The sequence below is a fragment of the Gymnoscopelus microlampas genome (assembly GCF_963454915.1).
Source record: "Gymnoscopelus microlampas genome assembly, chromosome: 21".
Classification (NCBI taxonomy): domain Eukaryota; kingdom Metazoa; phylum Chordata; class Actinopteri; order Myctophiformes; family Myctophidae; genus Gymnoscopelus; species Gymnoscopelus microlampas.
In genome coordinates this window covers 7,486,601-7,510,087 of record NC_139958.1, presented here as the reverse complement: position 1 = coordinate 7,510,087, position 23,487 = coordinate 7,486,601, and the positions used below count along the sequence as shown (strand labels likewise).

The 23,487-nt window shown below is 40.6% G+C and overlaps 1 protein-coding gene across 1 annotated transcript; it reads left to right on the top strand.

Annotated features, from left to right (window-relative positions):
* Positions 1-3,105: 3,105 nt before the first annotated feature.
* Positions 3,106-5,201, top strand: nxnl2 (nucleoredoxin like 2). The gene is made up of 2 exons (XM_084047608.1): positions 3,106-3,558; positions 4,903-5,201. Exons 1-2 carry the CDS (start codon positions 3,233-3,235, stop codon positions 5,069-5,071), a joined length of 495 nt encoding a protein of 164 aa, XP_083903734.1. The 5' UTR covers positions 3,106-3,232; the 3' UTR covers positions 5,072-5,201.
* Positions 5,202-23,487: the final 18,286 nt, after the last annotated feature.

Here is a 23,487-nt window from a genome sequence, read left to right as displayed (position 1 = left end):
TCTTTTGTCAACCCTCAGGCACTCAGGACCCTCTCTGGGGCCCTGATTCAGCCCCTTTTTGACTATGCTAGCTCCTCTTGGTACTCCAACACCTCAGTGTCACTGAAGACTAAGCTTCAAACCTCCCAAAACAAGACAGGGTGGAAGACAGGGTTATACAATTAAAAATGGGACTGGTCTTCAAAATTGTAAATGCAGATTTGCCCGAAATGCCCCCTATACCTGCATATCTGTATAAGTACCTCGAAAAAGTTAGTGACACCCACAGTCACAAAACTAGAGGGAGCGTAAACAACAATCTGGTAACACCCACCCATAAAACAAACATGGGCAAATTCTCCTTCTATAGCACTGCCACCAAGGAATGGAATAGTCTCCCCATCCCTCAAAAAATGCAGTTCGCTGGGCTCATTCAAAACAGCCCTAAAAACTCATCTTTCTGGAGGCCTAAAGAGGAGCTAGTACCAGTTTCCCTGTAGACAGACGACCCCCCCCTCCCCCTTTTTTGTACACACTTTTTATTTTTATTTTGATCATGTTTTGTTTTGTATATATTTCATTATTTTCCCATGACCTTTTTTGTATAATGGTATATTTTTTTTTTCCCTCTGTATTCTTATGTTGATTTTTGTATGTTTGGTTGCTACTATATATGTCTATGAAATTAATTCAAGGACCCCAATGGAAACAAGCCCGCAAGGACTTTTTTGGCCGGACCTTTTAGACAAAAGCATTATAAATGTAACTGTGTTGTTTTACATTCTTTTGCCTAATACAAATTTCAATCAATCAATCAATCATCCAGCATTTTTTCAAAGTTCAATGTGTCTCCAATAAGAATCCACCGGATGCCAGTGAAACAAGGGTCCCAGTTTTTTTTATTCCTCCGCCAAAGAAGATATGGTTTCACCACCACTTGTTTGTCTGAGCGTCTGTTTGTAAGCAGGATTACGGAAAAACTACTGCGCCAACTTTTATGAAACTTGGTGGAAGGGTGTAGCATGGGCTGATGATGAACCAAATTAACTTCCCTTGCCCCTCTGCCATAAGGGGGCGGGGCAATGGGCGTGGTCAATCGCAAAAAGACACCCAACTCCCAAATGGCTTCACATAACGCCACAAAACTTTGTAGCAGGGATGGTCATCGCCTAAGAAAGAACAGATGCACTTTACACATCCACTGGCTAAAAGAGGGCACGGCAACCTAACAGAGCCCAGCACAGCCCACCAGAGCCCATTATAGCCCATTATAGCCCACCAGAGCCCAGCAGTCCGGCACATTCCAGCACACAAAGTCCAACCCACTGGGAGAATAGCCTAGGGCATGGGGGTAGTTAAATGACTGTAATAGGCTATACAGGGCTGGGTCCAGCTGGAATAGGCTAGACTAGAATGTTCTAGGTCTTACTAGACTCTAATAGGCTCTATTAGGCTGTACTAGGCTCTTGTCAGCCCTGTAGCCCCTTTGCACTTGAGATTAACCACTGTGTCCACGGGCAATAGTTTTACAAGGGTTTGTGTCCACCGGCAATGGTCTATAAGTACAATTTTGAGGCACTTTTACTTAACTGGAGTATTTCCAAATGTCTATACTTTTACTTCTACTCCACTACACCTCAGAGGCAAATACAGTACGTTTACTCCACTCCAATTATTTCAAAACTTCAGTTACTAGTTACTTTGTAGATATAAATCATTATATTATAAAACATACATTAACCACCTTAGCCCTATTTTATATATGGGCTATTTGAAAATAGTCGATCTACAAGCTCACAACGCATATTGGTGAGCTTGTAGATCTGGTATTTTCAAACATTTTACTTTTGGTACTTTAAGTACATTTTGATGCCAATACTTTTGTACTTTTACTCAAGTAAATTTTTAATTCCGGACTACATTGCAGTATTGCTACTTTTACTTAAGTAGTAAAACATTTGACTACTTTTTCCACCACTGCTCCTTTCTAGGGTGGCCATCTAGTGACAGAGGCGATCCAGGGGAGGGGGAATCCAACCCACGTGGCTAATGAATTACGACAACAAAGTTCCTGTATGCTTATTGGTCGGCTGGTAATGATGACGACACAGCTTTTTCAGAAATGTAAACAAAACGACAGTGACCAGTGTTGCCATGTCCGCTTATTATAAGCGAGTATGGGCTTGTTTTTCTGTAAAGTTGCTTGTAAATATATTGGTTAATTGCGGGTTTTTTTGGGCTTGTTTCTAAAGTGTAGTTTCTTATTTGGGCTTGTTTACTAAATGTTGTTTAAACCAGTGGTTCTCAAACAAATTCATGTCAAGGACCCCCATATTAATATGTATTTGTCTGCGGATTCCCCTGAAAATATTTGATGCCAGGGAGTGGGACCCCATACAATATTTGTGTTGTTAAAATGTTAAAAAAATATTCCACATTGATCACATTTTCTTCAATATATTTTTTGAAAATAGTAGATCTACATCGCGACACGTTATGAGCTTGTAGATCAGCTATTTTCAATGTAGAAATACTCTGTTACAAGTAAAAGTCCGGAATTCAAAATGTACTTGACTAAAAGTACAAAAGTATTGGCATCAAAATGTACTTAAAGTACCAAAAGTAAAAGTACTCATTATGCAGAATGTCTCATTTCAAGTTTTCAAATCCTGAACATCTTTTGAAAATAGCAGATCTACAAGCTCACAGTGTGTCGCATCGCGACCCATTGTGAGCTTGCAGATCGCCTATTTTCAAATGGCCAAAGTAGGTCTGAAGTGGGTTTGTAATAATAATCAAAATCTACAAAGTAACTAGTAACTATACGTTTTAAAATAATTGTAGGAGGAAAAGTACAATATTTGTCTCTGAGATGTAGTTACGTAGAAGTAAAAAGCATTGGAAATTGGAAATTGGAAATACTCAAGTAAAGTACAAATACCTAAAAATTGTACTTAAGTACAGTAGGCTACTGCACTTACTTGAGTAGGCTACATACATCATGTACTTGGTTACTTCCACCAATGCCTGGTTTGCTTGTTTCTCTCGCGAAACTTGGCAACGTTGGATCCAGGCAGCCAGAGCAGCCACTTGTCTTCACAACGAAGAGGAAGCGCAGAGAGAGAATGTTCACACTGTGAACGACAAGCGACATGTGAACGGAACCACCGGCAACATTCTATCGATTTTGTCATCATTCTAAAACGTGCGGCTCACGTTACCGAAGTGTAATCTTTCAGTAGTAGGATCCACCATGGTCGATGTGTTTTCGGGGAGAACTCTCCTGAATAAAGACGGCGATCTGGTGGATCCCGACGAGGCTCTGAGGAACAAAGTGGTGGGGATCTACTTCTCGGCCGGCTGGTGCCCGCCCTGCCGGGACTTCACGCCGATCCTCTGCGACTTCTACACGGATCTGGTGGATCCTGAAGGATCGGGGGGATCGAGCGACGACCAGAGCCCCGCGCAGTTCGAGATCGTGTTCGTGTCGTCGGACAAGACGCCCGACGACATGGTGGAGTATTACCATGACATGCACGGAGACTGGCTGGCTCTGCCCTGGACTGATCAGTATAAACTGTGAGTCAAGTCACTGGTTCTCACACTTTTTCATGTCAAGGACCCCCAAAATGGTGTTTTTGGACCCACTGTCTTAAAAAAAAAAAAGCCAGGATTTGTCTAAAATAACAGATAAGTGCCGCGCCATGAGCTTGTATATCTGCTATTTTTTAATAGCCAAAGTATAAAATATGTTTAAAGTGGTTAAAAATATTTTGACGACATATCAACTTGTTTTGCTGCCCCCCCCAGGGGTCCCCGGGCCCCACTTAAAGAACCATGATGTAATTAAGTAGATATGAACAGTGGTGGAAATAGTACTCAAATTGTTTTACTTTAAGTAAAAATATCAATACTGCAATCAATGTAGAAATACCAAATACGTAGCCTACTCTGTCGATAGTACAAAACGTAAGTTTTCAAATAAATGTAGTGAAGTTAAAAGTACAATATTTGGATCTGAGATGTAGTACAAAAGATGTCTGTACAAAATCATGTATTTTAATTAATAGATTACATTATTTGGCACTGGTATTTTCACTTGTTTTTGGGGTAGGCCTACTTGTACTTAGTAACAACTTGTTACTAAGTTACTATGTTACTATGTATCTTGTTACTAACAAGATACATTTTGATGTATTTCTCCCCTGCCATCCCTGTGTCAAGCAGTCTGTGTCAACTGTCACACAGACAGTGTGGAGGACACTTTGGCCTGTACACTGGACATAATCCTAGAAGCTGACACTCCTAAGCATCTTATAGGCCTAACCTGGAGGGTAATAAGCTGTACATAATATATTGTATAGCCTACAAGACAAACTACTCCAATTACATACAGCAGTGGTTCTCAAACTTTTTCATGTCAAGGACCCCCAAAATTATACGTATTTGGCCGCGGGCCCCCATCTAAAAATATTTAGTTCTAGGGACCCCTCAGAAGCAAAGATTTGAGTTACAAATATTGGTTTTTGATTTTTCAAAAATAGCAGATCTACAAGCTCATAGCGCGGCACTCGGTGCCGCGCTTGTACTGTATATCTGCTATTTTTGAATAGCCAAAGTATAAAAGGTCATAATTATTCTGATGCTATATTTACTCATTTTGCTGGGTACCCCCTGGAACCCCCTCAAGTACCCCTGGGGGTCCCCGGACCCCACTTTGAGAGCCCCACTTTGAGAACATACTATTAATATATGTTCTTGCGATTTAGCCTATAGTAAGAAGGGAAAGGGTAAATAGTGTGTGTGTGTGTGTGTGTGTGTGTGTGTGTGTGTGTGTGTGTGTGTGTGTGTGTGTGTGTGTGTGTGTGTGTGTGTGTGTGTGTGTGTGTTCTATTATTATTTGTCTTTCTCTCCATGTGACAGTGAGCTGAAGCAGCGCTATAAGATCACGGCGGTGCCCAGGCTGGTGATCGTGAAGGAGAACGGCGAGGTGATCACAGACAAGGGCAGGAAACAGATCCGAGACAAGGGTCTGTCGTGCTTCAGAACCTGGCTCGAGGCTGCCGAGGTCTTTCAGAATTTCAAGGGATAGTGAACGACAGAGATGGACAAAGGGGGAAGTCATGCATCTCTGCTCTTCTTTTTCATTGGGTCAAATAAGACTATTAGAACAAAATTTGCGGAGTTGCATGAAACATTTTCACACTACAGAACAAAACCAAGAAATGAATGAATGAAATGAATAAATACTACATATTTTCTTAACCATTATTACACAAACGTATGCATTATAGACAGGATATTTCATTTTCAAAAAATGTTTGGGTCATTTTATTGTCTACTCAGGCTTTGGTGAGCCCCCCCGGACAGTTTTTAAGTTGCTTGATTCAGTATTTAGATATTTGATATTCATTTTATCAGACACACCCCCTTCCTATACAAACTAACTTCAAACTCCATTTTTAACATGTTAGATTCATCAAAAACACCTGTCCTTGGTCCTCGATTACTTTTTTCATTTATTATTATTTTATTTTTTTATTGTATTTAATTTTTTTTCATTTTCCAAAAGAATTATTAGAAATAAATGAAAAAAGCAATTGAACATTCTCCTCATGTATTAGAAGGACAATGTCAGTCACCAGAACCAAGGACGGGTGTTTTTGATGAATCTAACATAGTTAAAATGGAGCTTGAAGTTACAATGGTTTGTATAGGAACTAAGGTTTGTATAGGAAGGGGGCGTGTCTGATAAAATGAATATCAAATATCTCAATAGTGAATCAAGCAACTTAAAAACTGTCCGGGTATTCCCGAACAGTAGATGATAAAATGACCAATTTTCTTGAAGTGAAATATCCCTTTAAGTCCATTGTGTTTTAGCATGATACTGTTATTACGGTATGTGTGAATCATGTCATAATGGCAAGATATGTCACTCATACGGGTACAAGCAGCAAAATGTTGGTGTAGCGTGTTCCGCAAGACTGTGCTAACAACGATACAATGTAACAACAAGATGATAGTGATAATACTGGATGCAATATAATAAGACACTAAAATAAGGTTTAGCGGCAAAGGAAAATATGCATAATATGGGCAGGAATAATTTAGTATCTGTATTTATAGAATATGCAGTAAGGTATATACACAAATAAACTTCTATATACAATATGTTTGTACATTAGTACAACAGTGTGAGCAATCCTACAAAGGGGGGTACAAATTGAATGCAGTTTAGTTTTTTGTTTTTCAGAGAGCTGACCTTCTGAGCCTTGAGCCCAGGGCTTTGAGAACTACAGTACAGTACCTTTTTTTATTGGAATACCTCATTTAAAATGACAGTTTGGGCTACCTTCCAATCGTCCTATGTATGTCTAGCCACCATATCTCTACTTTACAAAGGGCTTTACATTTAAATAGATTTTGAACTGCTTATATATTTTTTATATTTTATACAATTGATTATTAAAAGATTGTGCTCACATTTTGGAAATTGCTTGTTGTCGTCACTTGTCAGTGATTGTGTGTAGTTTTATGAGGTGAAATTAACTGGGTATTCTTGTTTATTCTATAGTCTCCCATTACTGTGTGGTTCTGGTGTCATGGAGCCTGTGTGTACTTAATTAAACACAGGTCTAGTTCCCCCGTGATGTCATTAAAACACCAAAAGCCCACGGGACAGAGTTTCCGACATGCTAGCACATTCAATCAGGTCTCAGTGGCGGAAGAAGTACTCAGATATTTTACTTAAGTAAAAGTAGTAATACCAATACCACAATATAAAAATACTCTGTTAGGGCGCGCTCTCACCAAAAGTTGGCTGGCTGCTGTTAAACGCAGGTTGTGCGCGGCCACAGTTTTTTGCAGCCAGCGGATTCTAAAAAAACGCTGTGACGCACCTGTCACTCACATTCAAGACCGTCCCCGTAGCCCGCACCGCCACTAGACACTAGCCACTAGACAAAAAAATGTCTTTGCACTTTCACACTTGGGGTTTGTACATCTACATACACATTCAAATTTAAAATATAAAATACTTGGCCATGACCACGGATGTTACAATCATGTACAGGTCCTCATAAATATCCGTATCTTCCGTATTGTTCAATAAAAAGCATTTTAATCCAATCAGTGGTCATTTTCTCCGTATGCTTTCAACTGCGCGACCCTAGCGGTTGAGAGGTGTATTGCACTGTTGGTACATTATAACTCTATGGGAAAATGGCCACCAATCGATTAAAATGCTTTTTATTGAACAATACGGAAGATACGGGTACTTCTGAGGGCCCGTACATGATTGTAAAATCCGTGGCCGTAGGGTAAGCACTTTATATTTTAAATCTGAATGTGTATGTAGATGTACGAACCCCAAGTGCACAAATCATAAAGTACTGGGTGAGATGCAACAGCTACAACCAGTTGGTCCACTGAGAGCACCATGTTGCTTTCTGAGTCTTGGGACGGTCCGCCTTCGACTCACCCGATTGGACAGAGGGGGAAAATCAGCTCCTGCCTCCAGCAGATTTATGCTTCTTCGTGTAGAGCGGATAAACGCAAGGTCTGCGCGACAAGCGGAAAAATCTGCTCTTGCGTGAATCCACGCATTTGCATTGACAAAGCATTGGCAGATTCTGCCCCAGAGGTAAAATAAAAGTGCGGTGGGAGCGCGCCCTCAGGGCGTGCTCCCACCGCACTTTTATTTTACCTCTGGGGCGGAATCTGACAATGCTTTGTCAATGCAAATGCGTGGATTCTTGGAAAAAATCCGCAAGACCATGAATCCACGCATTTGCATTGACAAAGCATTGGCAGATTCCGCCCCAGAGGTAAAATAAAAGTGCGGTGTGACCGTGCCCTTACAGGTAAAAGGCCTGTATTCAAAATGTAAAAGTACAAAAGAATTGGCATCAAAATATGCTTAAAGTACCAAAAGTAAAAGTACTAAAAATGTTTGAAAATAGCAGATCTACAAGGTTGCGATGCGACGCGTTGTGAGCTTGTAGATCGGCTATTTTCAAATAGCCTATGTATAAAAAAGTGGTTAATGTGTGTTTTATAATATAATAATTTATGTCTGCAAAGTAACTAGTAACTAAAGTTTTCAAATAATTGTAGTGGAGTAAAAGTACAATATTTGCCTCTGAGATGTAGTGGAGTAGAAGTAAAAGTACAGAAAGTAAAGTAAATTCCTCAAAATTGTACTTAAGTACAGTACTTGAGTAAATGCACTGTTAATGTGCATCACTGCACAGTCCCACAATCCTGAATGTTCATTTAAATTATGTGTTCCTTTTCATGCCACATCATACCAGCAGGTGTCGCTATTTACCATTTAACGGATGGACTAGCCACTGCTAGAATTGCACAGCATTTAGAATATGTTGCCTTCTTCTCACTAACACACACGCACGCGCACACACACACTCACAGACACACACTCACACATATTTAATAGTTTATTTATGTCCACATAAGAGATACAATACAAGGACACAAATATTAGAAGGTGCTGTAAAAAATGTACAGTAAGCAAATCATGGACAGATACTCCCACACGCTTTAGGGGTACAAATAACAGCGTCTTCGCCATATTTGGCGGCTACCGATAGTAGAAGAGATTCCACAGAATTTTGCAAGCCGTTTAGGCTTTTTTTGGCATCCCAAGTTGTTGGAAGCCTCTTACATCCAACGTATGTTGTCCTAGGCTGCCAAAGATAAACACAAATAGATTGCACCTATAACCTAGCTCTGTGATGGTATGGAGGAGAGGCTGGTATTTAATGACTTTGGTCATAAAAGCTTCCTCTAAGCTAGAATCAAAGGTGCAGGCCATTTCAAGAATGGAAACTGATCTGTTTCCTTCATTGACAACAACAACATCCGGTGTATTATCAGAGAGATGTGCAAAGATTTCAGGATTTTCAGTACAGAGTTGAAACATGGAAGGTTTGACACAGGAATGTTTGTACATTCTCACTGACGGTGTAAAATGTTTAGATAAGTCCTTATCTCACACACACACACACACACACACACACACACACACACACACACACACACACACACACACACACACACACACACACACACACACACACACACACACACACACACACACAATATCTGGTGATACAAAAGGGAGAATAGCTGACTGATTGGAAGGCTCTTAACAAGAGCAAGAGAATTTGATATTTCTGTAACATTTTGCACAAACATTGGCATATCATTAACACGGATCTCAGATTAAAACATGTTTTCAAGGAGCCCCCCCAGGCTGGTGTTCAGGCGCCCTCCCAATCTAAGGGACCAACTTGTTCACTCTTATTACACCACCCACTAATTCTTCTTTCCTATCAGACATTCCTCCTGGTAACTACAAGTGTTCCAATAGGCTCTATGCACAGCAGCCATATTGGAAAGAAATTGGGCCCCCTCCTTACTTCCTTCACAGGTCTTACCAATGATTACGGTATGTGTGAATCATGTCATAATGGCAAGATTCAAGATATGTCACTCATACGGGTACAAGCAGCAAAATGTTGGTGTAGCGTGTTCCGTAAGACTGTGCTAACAACGATACAATTTAACAACAAGATGATAGTGATAATACTGGATGTAATATAATAAGACACTAAAATAAGGTTTAGCGGCAAAGGAAAATATGCATAATATGGGCAGGAATAATTTAGTATCTGTATTTATAGAATATGCAGTAAGGTATATACACAAATAAACTTCTATATACAATATGTTTGTACATTAGTGCAACAGTGTGAGCAATCCTACAAAGGGGGGTACAAATTGAATGCAGTTTAGTTTTTTGTTTTTCAGAGAGCTGATAGGGACCTTCTGAGCCTTGAGCCCAGGGCTTTGAGAACTACAGTACAGTACCTTTTTTTATTGGAATACCTCATTTAAAATGACAGTTTGGGCTACCTTCCAATCTTCCTATGTATGTCTAGCTACCATATCTCTACTTTACAAAGGGCTTTACATTTAAATAGATTTTGAACTGCTTATATATTTTTTATATTTTATACAATTAACAAGAGCAAGAGAATTTGATTTCTGTAACATTTTGCACAAACATTGGCATATCATTAACACGGATCTCAGATTAAAACATGTTTTCAAGGAGCCCCCCCAGGCTGGTGTTCAGACGCCCTCCCAATCTAAGGGACCAACTTGTTCACTCTTATTACACCACCCACTAATTCTTCTTTCCTATCAGACATTCCTCCTGGTAACTACAAGTGTTCCAATAGGCTCTATGCACATCAGCCATATTGGAAAGAAATTGGGCCCCCTCCTTACTTCCTTCACAGGTCTTACCAATGCTTCTAATGAAGGCTCTGTTCCATTTAGTGTAGCACACATACTCTGTAAGGGCCACTCTTACGGAAAAAGGCACTGGCCTCTAAAAAAATCCAACATAGAAGTAGATCAAAGTAGCTTCTATACCACCACCTTCACCTTGATTTCTGATTAACGCCTAGGGGCTATCCTTTTACCAACTTAATCAAAGTGATACAGCACATTCAGGTATGGGATACAACTAGGTTCAAGAGACCTACACCTAGCCCGATCCTTCATCCAGTGCCTTTTAAGTCCTGTGTCATCTGTACACCTTCCGGGCAAGTATACATGAACAAGTCATGAATAGCCCCGCTTACCCTTGGCTCGATCGGCTCTCCCACACTGGCACACCCTGTCAACTCAGGCACGGTCGGCTATCTAACTACATCTACTATTACTAGCTAATTGATCGGGGCTGTTAGACAGCATTTGTGACACTGATAAGCTAAACACTGATAAGCACCAACAACGCTAAAGTCTAAAATGACACTGATGCTTTCCCGGATTGAATGGGTTAACATTACATACTGTGCAAGGGATAATGCATGGGGAGGTAGTCATTATTGAAATTTAAAGCCCGACAGGGCGATTAACCACCGAGGCGCAGCCGAGGTGGTTAATCGCCCTGAAGGGCTTTAAATTTCAATAATGACTACCTCCCCATGCATTATCCCGCTTATTACACGGCTACTTAATAAATACATAAATACATTTACCCAAAAGTAACAACAAAACGAAGTATTTCCTTGCTTACGGCAATGAAAGTATTCCATAAGTATTGGGCTGGGCGGACAAGTTCGCCTCGCAAAAACAAATGACGAAATGGAAAAAAACTCGCCCCAAAACACACTCGGCCCCCATTCTATTTACTGCCGATTTGCCTGTAATACCGCCGGATTTGCCCCGGGGCGACTGTGTTTTGGGGCGAGCGTTTTGGTATTCCCCCGTTGTTGTGCCACGATAAACAAGGAAGCGCAGTGGATCAAATAGAATGACTTCTCGGTTATTGCATCGTCTATTTCTCACTTCAAATGTTTTCAAAAACATTCTTGAGAGCAACGTTTAGTTGTAAATGACATTGTTTGTTTGTTTACATGGCTGTCATGTTGGATAAAGCATATAACCAAGCAGCACAGGCTGACATGAGCAGGTGTTCTGAGTCTCTGATTACACAGCGGTCCGTTATAGAGCTCATCGGTCATTATCCAGAAATAATGACCGATGACTGACCAATCAGAATCGAGCATTCAACCAAGCCGTGTAATAAACATGAATATCACCTTTGCAGCAGTTGCTTTTTTTCACCTCTATGGCTGGCAAAATTGCTAACTCATTCATTCATTCTTGAGTAAATATTAAGAATCGATTATGCAGCAGGTTCCAGCCCCAGTTCATTTAACCCTTGCATTGTGTTACAAAAAAACTACATCATTCGTTATTTACGTAAAAATTCACTCATTAAATTTCCTATAATGAAGGCAATTCCACTTCAAACTGATTGTTTTATGTCATTATTGACCCTCTCTCTTTGTTAAACGGTGTGCATACTGTAGGTCAGACAAGTTTACACTGAATGAATGAATGAGTTAGCAATTTTGCCAGCCATAGAGGTGGAAAAAGCACCTGCTGCAAAGGTGATATTCATGTATGTAATGATGGTAAAGTAAAAGGTTATCCCATGCATTACACACGCAAAATGTTGTTTATTGATTTTTTTTTATTCATAATGTCCTTAGAATCATGTAGGCTATACATGGTATTAAATCTTTAGGTTATTTACTGGGGAAACCTTTGTGTAAGCCGGTCCACTCCAATGATTCGCAACACAATTGTGCAACTGCAATACTTGCAACAACTTGAAACCATTTCCCCAAAGAAACAGGCCTGCTACCGGTCAGTCCAGACCGCTGAAATGTTTTGCAACTGGTTGCAAGTTGCGACTAGTTGCGTTGGTGTGGACTTGCCTCAACATCTTTCATGAAAACAGAAACACACCTTGAGTAATGTATAGTCAGTGGTGAAAAGATAAGATAAGATGATAAGATGTTTCTTTGTCATGCCCGAGGGGAGGGTCTGAAGCAGGTGGTGTCCAGGATGTGAGGGGTCCCTGAAGATCTTCAAGGCCCTGTTTTGGAGACGGTTTGAGTGAATGTCACTCAGGCGTGGAAGCGGAGAACCAATAATCCATTGCGCCGTTTTAGTCACCCGCTGCAGATCCTTCCTCTCTGCATCAGTGCAGCTGGAATACCAGACTGTGCAGGCATAAGTCAGGATACTCTCGATGGTGGAACGGTAAAAGTTGATAAGCAGGTTTTGTGGAAGTCCACTGCGCTTCAGTTTCCTCAGAAAGAAGAGGCGTTTCTGGGCCTTTTTGACCAGATTTGAGGTGTTGAGGCTCCAGGTCAACTAAGTCCTCCGAAATGTGCACGCCGAGGAATTTAAAACTGGAGACCCTCTCAACCCCCCCCCCCCCGATGCTAAGACAACTGTGACTGGGTTTTTCCCTCCTGCAATCCATGATTATCTCCTTAGTTTTTTTTTGTATTCAAGCTCAGATCATTGTCCTTGCACCAGACAGTCAGTGCACTGACCTCCTCCCTGTATGCCACCTTGTCATTATTTGTTCTCAGACCCACTATGGCCGTGTCATCTGCGAACTCGACCAGAGTGTTAGAATGATGGTGGGCAGTACAGTCACTGGTAAAAAAAGAGAGTAAAGGATTGGGCTGAGAACACATCCTTGAGGGAACGCCTGTGTTCGATGTGATAGTGGAGGATGTGTGCTGGCCTAGCCTGACCTTTTGGGGCCTGTTAGTCAGGAAATCCTTTATCCACAGACAGAGATGCGGTTCTATACCGAGCATCTGTAGTTTAATGACCAATATACTGGGGTTGATGCAGTTAAATGCAGAGCTAAAATCAACAATCAACATTCTCACGTAGATATTAGGCTTTCTCCCCGAAATTCTCCGGATGAGAGAGAGCCGTGTGTAGCACTAGTGCCACAGCGTCATCAGTTGATCTGTTGGCCTTGTAGGCAAACTGATGTTGATCGTGGGTTGGGGGATGCAGGTCTTGATGTTAATTGGCCAGCACCAGTCTCTCAAAACACTTCATGATCACCGGCGTGAGAGCAACCGGCCTGTAGTGACTGAGAAAAGTAACTAAGTACATTTACTTAAGCACTGTATCTAAGTAAAGTGTTGAGTTATTTGTACTTTAATTGAGTATTTCCAATTTCCAATACTTTTACTCCTACTCCACTACATCTCAGAGGCAAATATTGTACTTTTACACCACTAAAATTATTTGAAAACTTTAGTTACTAGTTACTAGTTACTATTTCATACATAGGCTATTTGAAAATAGCCGATCTACAAGCTCACAACGCGTCGCATCGCGACGCGTTGTGAGCTTGTAGATCTGCTATTTTCAAATATCTTAGTACTTTTACTTTTGGTACTTTAAGTATATTTTGATGCCAATACTTTTCTACTTTTACTCACGTACATTTTGAATTCTGGACTTTTACTTGTGACGGAGTACTTCTACATTGCAGTATTGATACTTTAACTTAAGTAAAACATTTGAGTACTTTTTTCCACCACTGTGTATAGTCAATATATATATATATTTCTAGAGTTGCTAATTTTAACAACTTCTCTGAAAAACATGTTGTCTGAGCCACGCACAACATTTTCCAAAGAGAGAGGGTCAATAATAACATAAAACAATCAGTTTGAAGTGGAATGCCTCATTCGGTTCTCTCTATAATCTTTAGAAGTGTGTTTTGGCATGGGGTTATGAATGGATGGAGTGAAAACACAGAAAGCTACCACCGCAGCAATCCTATCACATATTTTCTAGCACTAGGGGTGTTCCCAAAAATCACTATGAGAATTATTCCCCCCAGATGGTACCCATGGCCCACATTTTTTGTCCTGGCTCACAGACTATAATAGTCATGACAAAAACTACACTAAACTGTACTATGTGTGTATGTAAGCTGAAATAGGACAATATTGGTACAACTCCTGGAAGCTATCTTGAAAAATGTGGCCATGTCTTTTGAGAGCAGCCACCTACCCTACAAATCAGAACAATTGAAACTACTCGACCCCCTAGGCATGTGAAACCAAGGGCTCGAGGAGTTGTGCATAAAAACTTGGCACAGATCAAAATAAAATAATTAAATGTGGACTCCTGAACATTAGATCCCTACGCTATAAAGGTGTATTGGTAAATGAAATCGTATCAGACAACCATCTTGATCTACTTTGTCTTACTGAAACATGGCTGGGTGAGCAAGAATACGTCCCCCTAAATACAGCCACCCCACCAAGTCACATAAATGCTCATATTCCCCGAGACACCGGCCAGATTGGAGGTGGCGTTGCAGCCATATTCAACTCAAGCTTAATAATCAGCCCCAGACCCAGGCTGACTTACAAAACGTTTGAAAGTCTGGTTCTCACTCTTTCGCACCCAAGCTGGAAATCATTACAGCCTCTATTGTTTGTTACAGTGTACCGCCCTCCTGGGGCCTACACTGAATTTCTATCTGAATTCTCAGAGTTTCTATCACGCCTAGTCCTAGACTCTGACAGAATCATTCTGGCTGCCGATATGAATATCCACGTGGATGTTGCAACCGATAGCCTCAGTAAAGCGTTTATTACATTAATTGAGTCAATTGGTTTCTCTCAGTGTGTAGATAAACCTACTCACAAGTTCAACCATACCCTCGACCTTGTTTTGGTCTATGGTATTGAAATTGAACATCTCATAGTCTTCCCATATAATGAGAACCTCTCCGACCACTATTTAATAACTTTTGATTTTACATTAATTGATTACTCACCATTGGACAAAAATGTATTTGGTAGAAATATATCTGATAGTGCTGTGGGCAAATTTAAGGAAGCAATACCATCAGCCATCAACTCAGTATATTCCAATACAATTGAAGATCTTTATACCTATAGCCCCTCTCAGGTCGACCACTTTGTTGATAATGTCACAGGCTCCCTTCAGACAACGCTTGACTCTGTTGCTCCTTTAAGAAAGAGGGTAATAAAGCAACAGAGGCTAGCCCCATGGTATAACTCTGGAACTAAAAATCTCAAGCGAACGTCACGTAAGCTTGAAAGGATATGGCGTTCAACCAAACAGAAAGAATCCTGTATAGCCTGGCAGAACAGCCTTAAAATATATAGGAAGGCTCTCTGCAATGCCAGAGCCACCTATTATTCCTCTCTAATAGAGGAAAACAAAAACAACCATAGGTTCCTTTTTGACACTCTAGCCAAATTGACAAAAAGTCATGACTCTACTGATCCGCGTATTCCTATATCCCTTAACAGCAATGATTTCATGAATTTTTTCAATGGTAAAATCAATACTATCAGAGATAGTATTGATAACCTACTACTCTCAGCCCCTACCGGACCGCCCTCCGACGTAATATCCTCAGAAGTGACTGTACGACACAGTGTATATTTGGACAGTTTCTCCCCGGTCGAGCTCTCCGAATTCACTTTAATGATCACATCTTCCAAACCAACGACCTGTCTCTTGGATCCAGTCCCAACTAAATTGCTTAAAGAGGCCCTGACCCCGGTTGGTGCACCCCTACTCGATATGATCAATATGTCTCTGGTGACGGGCTACGTACCACAGTCCTTTAAGGTAGCTGTCATCAAACCCCTCCTCAAGAAGCCTACTCTCGACTCAGGCATTTTGGCTAACTATAGACCTATATCGAACCTCCCATTTCTCTCTAAAATCCTTGAGAAAGCAGTCGCCAAGCAGTTATGTGATTTTTTACATAACAACAAGCTATTTGAAGCTTTTCAGTCAGGATTCAGAGCACACCATAGCACTGAGACGGCATTGGTGAAGGTCACAAATGACCTCCTGATTGCATCCGATAATAACCTTCTCTCTGTACTGGTTCTGTTGGACCTCAGTGCTGCATTTGATACTATTGATCACCATATTTTGTTGCAGAGACTTGAGCATCTGGTTGGCATTAAGGGTGCTGCATTGAACTGGTTTGAGTCCTATCTGTCTGACAGATTTCAATTTGTAAACGTTAACGATACACCTTCACTACGCGAAAAGGTTAAATACGGAGTCCCACAAGGCTCTGTACTTGGACCAATACTATTCACTCTATATATGCTTCCCTTAGGTGAGATAATTAGGAAACACTCTATAAATTTCCATTGCTATGCAGATGATACACAATTATATCTATCAATGAAGCCAGATGAAACAGATCAACTGGCTAAACTTCAAGCATGTCTTATAGACATCAAGAGTTGGATGACCCGTAATTACCTACTCCTCAACTCGGACAAAACTGAAGTTATTGTACTCGGCCCTAAGCACCTCAGAGATAAATTAATCGATGAGAATTTTACCCTAGATGGTATTACCTTGACCTCCAGGGCCACTGTAAAGAATCTGGGAGTCACGTTTGACCAAGACATGTCCTTTCAGTCCCACATAAAACAAATTTCAAGAAATGCCTTTTTTCACCTGCGTAATATTGCAAAAGTTAGGCACATTCTGTCCCAAAATGATGCAGAAAAACTTGTCCACGCATTTGTTACTTCTAGGCTGGACTATTGCAACGCCTTACTATCAGGCTGCCCAAGTAAGTCCCTAAATAGCCTGCAGCTTGTCCAGAATGCCGCTGCGCGCATACTGACAGGAACCAGAAGAAGAGATCATATCACTCCTTCATTGGCCTCTTTGCACTGGCTCCCGGTTAAATACAGAATAGAGTTTAAAGTTCTCCTCCTCACATACAAGGCTCTCAATGGACAGGCACCAGTATATCTCAAAGAACTCATCGAGCCCCGTAAACCAGCCAGAACACCACTGCGTCCACAGTATGAAAAAATGCTTACGGTTCCAGTAAACCCCCAAAAAACTAGAACAGGAGGTAGAGCATTTAAGTTTCAAGCACCTCAGCTGTGGAACCTTCTCCCAGTCTCAGTCCGTAAAGCAGACACACTCTGTATATTTAAAACTAGACTAAAAACCTTTCTCTATGATAAAGCCTATAGCCGAAGTGTATAGACTCAGTCCCCCTATAGTCATCCTCTCTCCCCCACCTTCCCCTTTCTCCTCTCTCCCCTCGTCCTCTCTCTTCCCGTCCTCCCTTTGGTTGTGTGGGTTTGTGTCCCATTGGTACAATCGTAATTAACCCTGTACGGATTCACGCTCTAGTAAGGCCTGCCACTAATTCTACAACCGGGACTCGTTCCCCGGAGTTTCTTCTACCACCCACGTCGCAGGTCCATGGACTATTACTATGGACCCCCAGCTGCGGCTCAAGACTGTGACTGCGGACCGGGCCTGGGCCTCTCCATGGAGTCTATGGACTGTTACTACGGACCCCCAGCTGCGGCTCAAGACTGTGACTGCGGACCGGACCGGGCCTCTCTCCATGGAGCACGACCTGGACACGACCGTGGACTTCTACTACACTACACTATACCGCATATTATATTATCTTAAACATTTTTATATTATTCCATTATATACTGCATACACACTATTGCTGTACTATATTATACTATCATATGCTAGTATCTTACACTATTATATTTGCTATTATTGTTATTGTTACTGCTTGCACTGTATCTCTTTCTGTCTCTCCTCTGTCTCTCCCTTTCTCTCTCTCTTCTTTCCCCCAACACGGTCGAGGCAGAAGGCCCCCGCCCTAGAGCCTAGGGTCTGCCTGACGTTTCTTCCTGTTGAATTAAGAGGGAGTTTTTCGTTGCCACTGTCGCAAAATTGCTTGCTCAGGGTGGGATGTTGGGTCTCTTCTCTACATGTAAAGTGTCTTGAGACAACTTGTTGTGATTTGACACTTTAATAAAATTGAATTGAATTGAATTGAGTGGCCAGTGCCCTTTTTCACACGAGTGGACCTTACAGAGTATTTTTTGCCAAATTTCGTCCTTGTATCATAACCTGAAAAATTATATCAGTATCTGCTCCTCTAAGGTCTTGAGAAAGGCCAGCGCCCTTTTCCACCAGAGTGGCCCTTACAAAGTATTTGTGCCAAATTTCATGCTTGTATCACAAAGTGAACGATTATGTTATTAATTTGCTGCTCTATATACCACTAAATGTTAATATTTTACACATCCACACAGTGGTAAAGAAGTCACTATAACACATCCACACAGTGGTAAAGAAGTAACTATACGGCGAGCGATCACATGCTCCACCACGTCTGTGGTTCATCTCATCATCAAATGCCCGTGTGGGCTTGCTTACATAGGCAAGACTAGCAGAGGCCTTCGCACTTGTGTTAGTGAACATAGAAGTAATATCAGATGTGGTGATGAGTGCAACCCAGTTGCAGCACATTTAAAAAACACAGCATTACTTCTCTCCGTTATTTGGGGGATAGAAAAAGTCGACAGACCCCCCCTCGTTACCGTTTACTCCTCCAACGAGAATCCTTTTATAATATGCACACTCAATACTATGTCTCCTTGTGGGCTCAATGAGGAGTTTGATGTCAAGCCATTCCTGTGATTCTTCTGTATCTTTATTTCTATTTGTATTATTTTTTTATTTGTATATCTGACATTTTGCACTGGCTCTGTTTTGTCTATGTTTATTATTATTGCATCTGCTGCACCCATACTTTGTTAGCGGTCGTTGCTTTTAGGCGTTTTTATTATAGAGGTACTTTTCATTTTCATGTGTCCATTTAGCTGTGAATGGTAATGTATTGCAGTGGTTCTCAACCTGTGGGTCGGGACCCCCAGGGGGGTCGCCACATGAGTTTGAGGGGGTCCCCAGATGACAGTGATTTTTTTTTTTAAGAGTTCCCAAAAAAAAAGAGTAAAGAAATGAAAAAAGACCAGAAACAGAGGCAAACATTGTGAAAATAGCCGATCTACAAGCTCACAACGCCTCGCAACTTGTAGATCAGCTATTTTCATGTCAGACTAAATGTAATGCCTCAACTCCTACAATTCTGTCTGGGTAGGGGGTCCCCAGTTAAAATATGATTATGTCGGGGGTTCCCCAGTTCAAATATGATTCTTTTTGGGGGTCACGGCCTGAAAAGGTTGAGAACCACTGATGTATGACACATGAACTTTTCAGTGTTGGCCCTTTGACCTGTGTGTGTGGTATCTGCTTTCACCAGCCCAAAGTACAGCCTTTCCTGCTAGATTTCGTCATTTAACCAACTTCTGTTTTCCTCCTTGCCCAACTGTCACTGCTGCACAAAAAGCCCCAAACATTCTCTCAAGCCGAGTACAATTCAAACATATGATTAGACATACAGTAATAGTATAGTAGTATAGCAATAGTACAGTATGGTCATAAAACAATAAAATAAACCAAAATAATAGAATCATATTCTTGATTATTTCTTCAGGATCAAAAAAAGTAATATTAAGGAACGACTGACTCATAGTCTCAAAGTATAAAAAGGATAAAAATGAATTAAATCAACAATAATTCTCAATAATAACCCTTTTGTCAAAATCATAGTACATCATAGTAAAATTAGTTTTTAGGGACTGCTCACTTCTGAGTGAGCAGTCCTGTGGACATCTCCTGTGTCATAAGAGGTTATCATGACCCAATATGAATATATATTGCAGTATTCTGAGTCCTAGGCCGGAGTCCTAGGCGGGCTCCCTAACCATACAGCGATGAATTAAATCAATGTCAATATTACTTTCAATGCAACATTTTATACATTTGTTTCTCTTCAAGATATAAAAACAACATTTATTGTAATGATATACAGTAGGCATTGTATTCAGTGGTGTGGCTCTACTCCATTTTAGAAGAGAATGCACTTAAGACAATACTTCTGGTGATTAGTAGTTTCGCTCCCTACCTATGTTGAATGCACTTATTGTAAGTCGCTTTGGATAAAAGCGTCTGCTAAATGACTGTAATGTAATGTAAAGTGCTCCTGTAATACTGTAATACAGAGTAATCACAGGCACAGACTGAGATCACAAACCCCTTCTGAAGCATACACTAAAGATAGTTATTTCATGAACAAGATTGTTCAAATATGATCGATTCTGACTCTCCAGGAAATCTTAAGTTCTCCCAAAAGAGCAATGGAGGATTGATTTTATTTAGACTACAGCAGTGTTGGTGAGTGGCTGGGTGTTCTCTACACACGTCTATGAAGAAGCTCCACCTTCCACCATGAAAAGGAGTGATTTCCTCCATTCACAACATTATAGGCTCGGCACTGGTAACAACAAGTCATCTCTCTATGGCCAGCATCATGAAACCAGCTGTCATCACCTTTATCATCTACCTGCTAGCTCTCCATGTAGAAGGTAAGATAAATCAACGTATTAATTAAGTTCTTGGTCAGAAAAGCTGTTTTTCTTGACAGTCCAGTCCATACACAGCTGGCTGGTGCTGGTCCATTGGTACAGATTCATTTTTGATTATGCTGCCTACTGCTTTATACCAGTATACAAGTTAAAAATCAGGGTCATATGTAAGGGCCACCCACGTACTCACTGTCAGTTGGCACCTTATATCAAGCTGCTGCACTTTTCTTCCTCCTCTTCTTCTCCTTATTAGCCTATTAGTATAATTATTATTAAGCTGGCAGAGCAGTTTTGCTGGCTGTGAAGTACAGGCGTAGAGGTAGCTCTGTGTAGGATTGTGCATGTAGGGCCCTTCTTGCGCGCCTCCATACCCCTTATCCCTAAACTTATAAGCCATATTTTACTATTTTGAACTAGCCAATCTACAGCGACATGTTGTGAGCTTGTAGACCGGCTATTTGAACTATTTTAAAAGGTTTTTAAAAAAAAATAAAATGCATTTTTTGGGGGGGCGATAACAGTTTACCACACAGTGGTAAACATTTTGTCTGCCTGCTCCAAACACCATGAAAAACACTCTGCTTGCATGATCCATTTATTCTTAGAAATTCTGACATACAGTAGGCAATTAATTTAATATTTGGCAGTCAATCTATGAATTGACTAATCATTGCATCATGTTTTATTAAATGCATTTTCAAAATACGCAATCTATTACGTTTCTCAGACAGGTATTTTGTATTTGTATTGTGATAAATCTTGAAAGTGTGCGACCTACTGATTTAGAAGGCATTTGTAGAATCGGCCTCAAGTCTTATGGGCTAAAATAAATAGAAAACTGTGTTGTCATGTGACCTTTTCCTTTCTTAAATGTTCTGGTCAAAGTAATATTTCTACACGTCAGGTATAATGACTGCTATATCAAAGCATATTTACCCAGGTCTAAAAAAATATATATATATACATGTTGGTGATTTGACAATGTTTAACACCATCCTCCTATAATCACATATATAGGAGAAGGCGGCTGTCACAGTGACTGCGCCCTGTGCAACGGGCCCGACTACGACGACTGTGTATCCTGCTCCAACCCGAACGCTACGCTGCACAACGGGACATGCAGGGCGCCCTTACCAGGGGTGTAAAGTAAAAAAAGTAACAAAAAGTTCTCAAACTTTTTCATGTGAAGAACCCCCAAAATAATATGTATTTGGCCGCGTACCCCCAGCTCAAAATATGTTGTTCCAGGGACCAGATCTACAAGCTCATAGCGCGGCACTCGGTGCCGCGCTATAAGCTTGTGTGAATAATTCAGCAAATACATTACCTGAAGTAATATTCTAGCCAATTCTGTCTAAAATGGTGGCTGTGGGGCAAAATTAACCAAATGCTCTGGGTCAAAGTGAGCCAATTGTCCTAATATGAATCATTATTCATATTTGTTATCATTTCTTTGCTACTCAAATTATGCTGAATGACTTTTCTTTTTTTAAGTCATATTTCTATGGCTCTTTTTCATGGATGCTTACTCATAATTTCAATTGCTACATCCTGAAATAATAATAACTAGATTTGACTGCTATCTCATTTTGCCTTGCTTCCAGGACAACTTGAAAGTGAGAAGTGGCTCATCTTACCCCGTTCTCCCCTAATGATATAGCATTGTATTCAGTGGTGTTGCTCTGCTCCTGTGATACTGTAGGCCTATGTCAGAAATTCTGACATAGGCAATTAATTTAATAATTTGCAGTCAATAATATGAATTGACAAATCACTGCATCAATTTTTATAAAAATGTACTTTCAAAATACGCAATCTAATCTCAAATACATTTATCAGATATTTTGTATTTTTATTGTGATACATTTTTGACCGATTAATTGTCATTTGTATGAAAATACTTTTCAACGTACTTCTAGGTTGGAGACCCAAGCCCCCAACTCCTCCTCCCAACTCCAAGCCCCCAACTCCTCCTCCCAACTCCAAGCCCCCAACTCCTCCTCCTCCTCATTTTCAACCTCTTCGTAAACGTCCTCCTCCTCCTCGTCCTAAACGTCCTCCTCCTCCTCCTCGTCCTTCCGGTAAGTAATTAGGATACAACATCAGTGACAACACACAGAACATGTGGCTACTATGAATAGAGAGTAGGTGCAATATGTTTGAGAAGTGCAATGTGAAGTTTTATTGTTTCGATTGAATGCTTAACAATTACCTGTTATGTGTTTCAGTATGATTGGGCTGGACCATATAGTCAGGATAGAGGGGGGTGTGATGTGCTTTTGTCATTGCTAATTCATGTTGTAGTGTGAAGGAGGAATTATTAAATAACTTAGTAGTTAGTGGAGACTTTTGATACTTGCCAGACCCATAGTTAGTGTCGAAGTGTCCTTGAGCACTTCAACACTGAAGCCCTAAATGCTCCCGATGAGCAGGTTGGTGCCTTGCACTGTTTCCTCCGCCACCGGTGTGTGTGTGCGTGTGCGTGCGTGTGTGTGTGTGTGTGTTGTTAGGGCATTAACAGAATAATCTAATATTCGAATATTCGACTATCAAACCGACTATTCGATTATTCTATTTTTTTTTTAGATTTATTTTTTTAGTGGCTTTTCTACAGCAGACACGCAGCTGTGAGCTCTGGTGTGACGTCAACTGGCATTCCTTGAGTCGAGTTATCAATGCCATTGAAAAAAAAAAAAAACTTTTTAATTTTTTTTTATTTTTATAATCAAATCGATTAATCGAATATTCTAATACTTATAGGTCGAATAATTCGAATGCTAAAAATCACTATTTGTGAATG

Coding starts and splice junctions, on each gene's coding strand:
- nxnl2 (XM_084047608.1), top strand. CDS start 3,233: ATGGTCGATGTGTTTTCGGGGAGAACTCTCCTGAATAAAGACGGCGAT. Junction 3,559..4,902: donor TGGACTGATCAGTATAAACT/GTGAGTCAAGTC, acceptor TCCATGTGACAG/TGAGCTGAAGCAGCGCTATA.